We start from the raw sequence: 8,732 nt of genomic DNA, 5'->3' as shown, positions 1-8,732 counted from the left end.
CGTCGCTGAGCGGCCCGGCCAATCGGCGCTCGGGAGAGGAGCACACGTGACTTCCAGCCAGCGCTGTTTACCACCGACACTGAACATGTCTAAAAATTATTAATGTGAGCACGGAACAAACATCCTGTGTTGCGTTTTACATGCTTGCTTGTCTCCATGTTTGTCTACATGTATGTTCACATGTGTGTTAGGGATGCATCGCTGTCACGCGCTTGCAACAAAATCCCTCGAGACAACAAATCGCTTCCCTCGTGACAACTTCCCACATTTCTACTGATTGACACAAACATGTATTATTCTTATTAATAGTAGTAGTAGTGGTAGTAGTAGTATTATTAGTGTTACATAGACCTCCTGATGCAGGCTTGTAATTTAACTTTACCCTGCTGGTGAAAGAAAACAATTTATTTTACTGTAATTTCATGTTTTAATAAATTATTTCACTGCCAATATAATAAACCATAAATGATTTGACATTGTGTCATGTTTGAGAATAACGCATGTGTGCACATGGATGGGCCCGTGGAGGAATGTAAATGACTGTCACATGTTGTCTCCAATAGGTGGCAGCAGACTGCTGTTGTAGTGTTGCAGTGTTGTTTTACTGTGCCTTTACAGATCCTGTTAAATACTAATTTAAGAAACTAATATATTATAGACGATTAAAGTAGATTTTACAGTTGACCTAGTAGTTTTTCTTCTTAATTCATGCCTCCCTCAAACAAAAGTGAGGTATTGTTCTCCGTGCCTGTTCGGATCATCACAATAAAGTTACGTTTCTGATTGAATTTGAATATTCAAATTACACAACTACCAAATAAAAGGCACTCTGACTCTCTGCTGGATTCAAAGCCCTTCAGAATAAGCTGTAAACTGGAGTTTTTCCTCAGTCTGTACACAGAGCATTGATGTAAAAAATTACCAGAGCAAAGCGAGTTAAAACAGGGTTTGGGATTTAATAAAAAAAGTCACATGTACAGTATTGATTCAGTTGGAGATGCATGCAAAACTCATCTCATATCAAAAGTCCCATGTGAAACCAGCACAAGACATCATCATACTTGACTACAGATTCCAATCAAGATAGTTTTTTCACACTCGTTAATTTATAAAGTCACTTATCATCCGTTATACATGTTTATGTTCATTCCCATGACTCTCAAATAAAACTGATACTTGGTTGGAATGTGTTCTTGAATTCAGTGCCCAAGAGGATGAGCCTGTAAACAGTAAGGCCAACAATTTGACGTCTTTCAAACTTTGTGTATTTTGATATAAACTTAAAATATACTGTCTTCTGTGTCATTTGTCATTTTTAAAAAAGTATCAAAATAAGGGCTTTTCTTTTGAATACATGGTTGAATCACAATATCTTCTTAAATAAAATATGTTCTTACAATTACCAAAGCATTAAGAGAAGAGCTGTAATATTAAAAAACATACATCATACAAAATGGAGGATTCAATCCTCTTTTTTTCAGACAAGAGACGATATGACTGCTGTGATCATTGTGTTCAAAGTGCATACTTGTCTTTTTAGGATTATAAAAAAAAAAAAAAACAATTACCAAAGCTTTTATCGTGTGCACAGGCAGTAACATGCCACTCTTTTATTCTAAACAGATTTAGAATAAAACAGAAGCCAAAATATTTGCATATAATCAGCACATAAAGAATACGACAGGCAAAAGGTGTCATTAACTCCGTGGTAGCTTGGCTGCCGATTACCAGCTCATGTTATTAAACACAGAGACGCACAGAATTAGTACACTGAGTTTTAGCTATGTATGTATGTATGCGTTTCATTATAGAATCAAAGTTCCTTTGGTTAAAACAGGAAATGAAAACTAGTAATGAGAAATTACTAGTGCAAAAAATAAAAAGGACAGCAAAGTGTAACCTTAAACTGTGATGATTATCCCTTTATTTCAGCAGAGGGAGAAGTGGTTTATGAGGAAGTGCTTTAGAGTTTGGGGTAGAAGCATCAGAAAGTGCTGAATTCATAAGACTGATCGATTAAAAAAAATTAAAAAAAAACCTAATGAGTCCTGCAACTAAAATAATCAATTACATTATTTTCCCCAAATCTCACCAGAGTACACACCCTGCAGCTTGCTTGTGGCATTTAAATCTTTGTTTAAACTGTGGACATCCTCAGACCATATAGGACAGTGGTGGAGTTAAGGGTCCTCGATGTCCAGGAAATCCTTTTTGGGCGGCGCAGATCCTCTGTACCAGGCACAAGAGTCATCACTCCTCTTGATGCAAGCGTAGTGTTTGGCCTGCTCTCCGTAGACCTCCTTCTCCATTAGCCAGTCCGTCCACAGGCACTCCGCTGGGCCGCTGACCGTGCAGGGGACGGAGGTGCAGCGAGTGATCTGAGGAGGGGGAGAGGAGACCGAGATCAGGGGACTGAGCTTACAACACACAATGCATCATAAGATTATTTTCACAATCTGATTCGCCGATTTAACTACTGACAACACTTCAGGTTCTCTACCTTGCATTCGCAGCCCATTTCATAGCGCTCAGTCAGGCTCTTCCTCTGGGTGGCAGTCAGGCCATCCCAGGGCTCAATGAATTGGCACAGTGTGACATGCATCTTCCCGTCACTCTCCAGACGGCCTAAAGTGGAGAGAGAGTGATGTAGAGGCAGTTAGATGATGTGAAAACTGATATGAGGGAATCATATGCATTATATTTTATAATACAAGTTTGCTGTACAATGGCGTTAGGTTGGAGACTCTTAATTGACCATAGGTGTGAATGAGAGAGTGAATGGTTGTTTGTCTCTGTATGTTGGCCCTGCGATGGACCGGCGACCTGTCCAGGGTGAACCCCGCCTCTCGCCCAATGTCAGCTGGGATTGGCTCCTGCTCCCCCCCCCCTGACCCTCAAAAGGATAAGCGGTATTGATAATGGATGGATGAGAAAGGCAGGTGCATTATACCTGTGATCAGATAGTCTTCGCCATCAGTCTTCAGATTCACCCCACACACTGCAGAGGAGGAGGCAGTGTAGATGGCTTCGATAGCCTCGCTCGGACCTTTGAACATCTGAAATTTTTTAAACAGAGTAAAAGGCAAGAAATGAGAATTGGGTGCATGACCAAACATAAACGATTAATTAAACACTTTACTCCATGTACCTTGAGCTGTTTGATGTCATACTTGATCTGTGTGATGGGATATCCATAGATATTGTTGCCAACTTCAATCTGCTCCGATCCAACTACCTTTGCCCGGATAACTGGAAAAAGACAAAAAAAAAAGAAAAACCACACACATTTAAATGCATTATGTTTGAAAACAGAGTTTCTGAGTGAAACACTATTGACATGTTAAAACTGAACTACATCTAGGTCTGTCTGTATCTGATCTAAGCCCTGCCCTGGGTTTGGCACGCCACAGTTGGCCACAACACATTGCTGCGGCTTGGATCTGTGGAGTTTGCATGTGCCAGGTGCTGGGAAGACAGAGGCCCATGAGTGTTTCATCAGCTGCAATCAGAGGGAGGAATGTGTGCTGCCTTCTTCCCGGCTCCTGGGCCGACACAGGAGGAAGCCAGTCAGCAATCTTAAAAAAGCTGAACTAGAAAAGCTCCCCTCGCCCTGAGGCCTCTCTGCCAGCCTTGCCTCTCTGTCTGGATTGAGGTGCTGACATGCAAATACACCCCTCTCTCTTTTTGTGCGCAGCCTCCCCCCAACTGTCCCTCTCTCTCTCTCTCTCTCTCTCTCCGTTAAAGTTCCAGTTCCTGGATTCATTGAGGTTTGGATGGGCAAGAAATATAACAGTTCAAGTGGAAAAATATGATCAGAGCCATGTCAGATGAGCCTCTGGGTATTCAATAAAAAAAAAATATGACTAATGTGTTTCACAAACATGTTTTCCTTCCTGTGAATCCAAAAGCTGAAGTATAGCATGGTAATTAACATGCATCAGTCATAGCTAAATACCTATGAATTACAAGTATTTCCCAAGTTGCGGTGATTACTTTAAATGCACATGGCTACTGCTGAGAAAAAGGTTTACAAAATCTGAATTTTCAACGAAGGAGGCTAGCGACAGAGCTGAGGTAAACCAGATGTTCCCTCTGTTGTCCCAGATGAGTCGTCTCTTTCCCAAGGTGTCAGCTCCCGTCTGCCTCGGACCATCACAGGCCACCAAATGAAGATAAAGCCTTTTAGTTTGTTTTTTACACGGTGAAAGGCATGAAGCTGTGAGCCACATGTGCCCTAATTCAATGTCAATAGAGTCTTCCAGAACATCTCCTTTTAAGGGTCTAAAGAGTCGACCTTTCACGGGAGCAAAACAAGTGGGGGGGAAAAGACGAGAGTGTGTGCACAGACGGGGAGAGTGGCAGAGTGATGAGGGGAGAACAGACGGGAAGAGTTACGCAGAGGTAGTAACAGTGTCCTGTGCAAACAGGGAGAAGACCTTCAAAAGCAGAACTGAAATACTGTCACAAACATACGAGTTGACAGGGGGAGGAGGAGTTCGAGAGCAGAAGAGACTGGAAGGGGGTGGGCGGGGGGGTGTAGTTCGTAGCCAGGAAAATGTGCAAAACACTGAGCTGGCACAGCCTGCGTGAGCCTCTCTGTGCTGGGAGCTGCTGCAAAGTAGCAGATACACTCGCAAACAAATACGTGGTTTAGAATGACATGCTGCACCTCGTGATGATTCGTCTACACCAGTCAAGATGTTTCTGGTTTACAAACTGCCTCACACACACACACACACACACACACACACACACACACACACACACTCTCTCTCTCTCTCCCGCCCAGAGTTAAAGAAAAAAACAAATAAAAAAAACTCAAACTTCTCTGGCTACAAAGTGGATTAGTGGTAATCCCCTTTGCCTGAGTTTGCAGAATCGCACACAGATCAACTCTCATTCTACTGCTGTAAAGTAGGCCAGGTGGAAATATGCACAGTATGTACAAAAAGAAAAACACTGAAATATGAGGCTTTGTGAGGGTTAGAGTTAGCTCTTTTAAAAAACATTCAATATGCTGAAAATAGACAAATTATTCAGATGAAGATGCCGATTAATGTTCTATGTGTTTTCTCCTATTCGTCATTTGCAGAACATCCATAATAAAGCAATTTAAACAGTAATCCATCAAAAACGAGCTCTAACTTTGCCAGTGCAGATTCGGTTTGTCCTCTGTAGTTGAAGTAGTATAGGATTATAACAATTCTCTGTCCTGATATTCAGTGCAAATTCTCTCAGGAAAAGACGGTGTTTACTGGAACAGGCTGACCATGCCCTTTAACAAAATGATGTGTTTCATAAAAGCGCAAGCTGTGGGAAACATCGAATCTTCTAGTTGCTCAAACAATAAACACATTATTTTGTATCTAGTATTGTGGTTGTGTGTGCGCTGCAAAAAAAGAAAGAAAGGGAGACTAAAGTAAATGCATTTCATGTAATTGCAGGGCCTGTACATTCATTTTACTCTCCGAGAAGCCACATAGTGGTCAGACCTTGAACGAGGGAAACTAACCGGTGAATTCAAACCAACTCCTCTGCTCATCCTCTTCAAGGATGTTGTTTTACGTTAAAAACTAGTGTTTAAAACCATGGCCCAAATCTTCTTTTCACAACTCTTGCACTCTTGTATAATGAGGCTGACGTACACAGAGTCGAAAAGTTACATTTCAAAGTGAATTTTTTTGCACATTGACGTGAACCTGCCGCACAGATTGATCCATTGCATTCTCACCAGGGGATGCTGGAGTTTAAAGCAGCTGTTGTGAGAGCTTGCACACACTCAGAGAGGAAATCTGGTTTTAATGTCAGCTCTGTTTGCACAGCTTGCAGGACCGCGTTTATACCGGAAGCCACGTCAAAGCCGACTTTCCTTTCATGGTCCCGAAGTGATTCGCTTGCCCTCTTTTCACAAAATAAAGCAGCACAGGTATAATCACAGAGGATTGCAAAACAAACTGCAGACACATGATGAGCGCAGCATATGACTGCACGACATTCCTGTGCCTCGGCCAAAGACCCAGAGGATGGATTTTCGATTCATGAGGGAAGATTTGTTGTTTTGTTCTTGCTCTGTCAGATAAATGAAACTAGATGTTTACAACTCAAGTTGATCTGTTATTTTCCTTTTGTCTACAGGACGGGAAAGATAAATTAAGCCAGGGTATAATAAAATAAAAAGTAAAGTGGTATTGTAATTAGATAAAACTAGTCTGATAAAACTAAAACAGACTTTTGGATTCATGGCTCTGCTACTTCAACTTTCTATCAGCATCTTTCAAAAGTATCTGCTTTGACCTTATTCACTTTGCGCTGACTTTGCCAAACACAGAGGAAACTATTTACAGTGTGACGTCATCAAAACACACAGTGAAAGTGACACGTTCACACATGACACAAATCTTGACTTCTCTTGAGCAACTTGTAAAACCTGTTTGCAAGCTACTCTTGTTCTTGTTGTCAGCACTAAGCAGGAATCAATCAAGGCAATGTTTAACTGTGTAGAAACAGCATGGGAATAACATACATTGTTTATGCTTTACATTAATACTATATTGAATAAGTTCACTGTAATATGAATTGCTAACTAGTTCAGCAGACAGTAGACTAACAACCAGAACATAATACTAAAAAAACTGAAAAAGCATAATGGTGCTGGGGTAATTAATGGTGACCTTCCTTTTGAAGATGATAATAATAATATTGTAATCACTTAATCACACAACTGTTAATCCACTCACTAACTGTCAATGTACCAGTGACCTTATAAGCAAATGAACTACAATCATTTCTCTCTGAAATTAGCATTGGCTTTTTAGCAAGTTCACGATTGTTGACCGAACTCGATCTCGTCAAACACCACAACACACTGTACTTTATCCCCCATTTGACTCTAGGTGGGATCATATTTATGAAATAAACACTGTGCTGTATTGAAGAAGACTTGAAACTAGCTATTGACACCATTAACACTTTTCGCAACCAGTGGAGTCGCCCTCTGCGGGTCATTCAAGAGAATACAGGTTTCAGGACCTTCCGCATTGGCTCCACATTCCGGACACAGAGTCTATGAGTCTCCTTTTCTATATGAAGCAGATGCCGGGGGGGTTAAAGGTCATGTTAGGACCTGACCTCAGAGGCATGGCTTCACAGACTAGTCGGAGCTGTGCCCCCTCTGACCAAATTACTCCGGGAATCCATCGGTGAAGAGAAACCTGTGAATGAGACAACTTCTGTATACATGGCGCACATTCGGCGGCCAGCCCACGACCAAGAAAAATGACCCTCAGCAAAAACCTCAATTTAAATAACTGCACAAGCCGGTCACTGTTTGGGGCCAGTGAACTTATGGCCTGTGTTGAAGGCGGCAACAAGCAGTGTTTTGTAATAGGGGAACTTTCTTCATTGGGCTTTGAGCGAGAGAAGCTCGAATGACCTTTCAGCAGGATCCACTTTACAATGGAGGAGGCGAGGTAAATACTTAAATTACAGGCTGCTTTGTTTTGTCTGTTTGTTTGCGTGACACATCAATTCCAGAAATGACAATTAAAAAGGAGTGTAAATAACACTGATGGGAATTCTGATCATCATCAGGCAAGGGTGTGGCAGAGGTACTAATACTGTTGAGGGCTTCTTTTTAACTGTAGGCTGAGCAATAATTACCTCAATGAAATACACATAAAATTGAAAAAGTGAAGTACATCTATGTGGGTATAAATCAAAAATTCAATATTAACAGCTGATTAGAGTAGGAGAGGAGGGCAGAGGGAAAAAAAGAGTGAGGCAGAGAAATTTCCATCCTCCTCATCCTGTTGTAAACATAAGACTAAGGAAAGTTTGGAGAAGTTTCCCCCTCGGTATTAAAAACACACAAGCATCTACACTTTGCAATCAAGCAGCTTGACATCCATCCATCAACTTACCGACATCCGAGCTGCAGAGAGCCTGCTGAGGATGAGCTGGGGAGCAGCTACAGGCTTCTGCTCCTTCCTCCACCCGCCACAGACACAGGATGGCCAGGGTAACAAAGCAGCTGCTCAACGTCCAGGTCATCTTGGACGCACGAAAATATTAAAATAAGGAGCTGGAGGGAAACAAATGTGAAGGCAGCAGCGCCAAGTTCCTGAAGAGGAAGTTTTAAAAATGTCCCTTTGCCTCAAAAGAATCAAACACTGAAGTCTTGCTTGTCAAACTCTACACATGCACAACATATGAGAGGTTCCAGCTGAGGTCTGCAGCACTGACGCCTCCTTCTGTTTTCCTCCAGAGTCCTGAGCAGCCTCCCACTTTATACCCGCAGGCAGCAGCAGCCTCCTCCCACACTGAGGCCTCAGCCAATGAGAAGGAGGCTGCGGAGGTCAGGGTCTCCCAGAGTTTACACATCCACCGCAAAACCCACGTCACCCGAGCTGCTCCATGATGGGCTGCCTCTGTTTACATCTAAACACTGATGCACACAGAGACATGCATTTATCCTCCTGTACATTTCCTTACACCCTCCCATAATAAACACATAACCTTCAGTTTTCCAAATCTAAAATCCCACTCCACAAAATACCCAGACTTAGATCTAATAACAACTTCAGCCATTAGCTCATTTTTTGTTTTTGGGCTCTTTTTTAAAAAAGTTTTCTTTTATTGCAACTTTATAAATTTAGTTACTTTATAAGTTTTATAAGAAAATATTGAATAGAACACTTGTGCAATCTTAATATAAGATAACATAACACAAATAA

At 41.7% G+C, this 8,732-nt stretch overlaps 1 protein-coding gene across 1 annotated transcript; it reads right to left on the bottom strand.

The window, feature by feature from the left end:
- Positions 1 to 936: 936 nt before the first annotated feature.
- On the bottom strand, positions 937 to 8,257 carry timp2b (TIMP metallopeptidase inhibitor 2b). The gene is made up of 5 exons (XM_035181024.2): positions 7,920 to 8,257; positions 3,149 to 3,249; positions 2,951 to 3,056; positions 2,501 to 2,625; positions 937 to 2,378 (listed from the first exon to the last, which is right to left on the bottom strand). Exons 1-5 carry the CDS (start codon positions 8,047 to 8,049, stop codon positions 2,181 to 2,183), a joined length of 660 nt encoding a protein of 219 aa, XP_035036915.1. The 5' UTR covers positions 8,050 to 8,257; the 3' UTR covers positions 937 to 2,180.
- Between the last annotated feature and the right edge of the window lie 475 nt (positions 8,258 to 8,732).

Source organism: Hippoglossus stenolepis, chromosome 16 (assembly GCF_022539355.2).
Source record: "Hippoglossus stenolepis isolate QCI-W04-F060 chromosome 16, HSTE1.2, whole genome shotgun sequence".
NCBI lineage: Eukaryota > Metazoa > Chordata > Actinopteri > Pleuronectiformes > Pleuronectidae > Hippoglossus > Hippoglossus stenolepis.
This window is presented reverse-complemented; position numbering and strand designations above follow the sequence as displayed.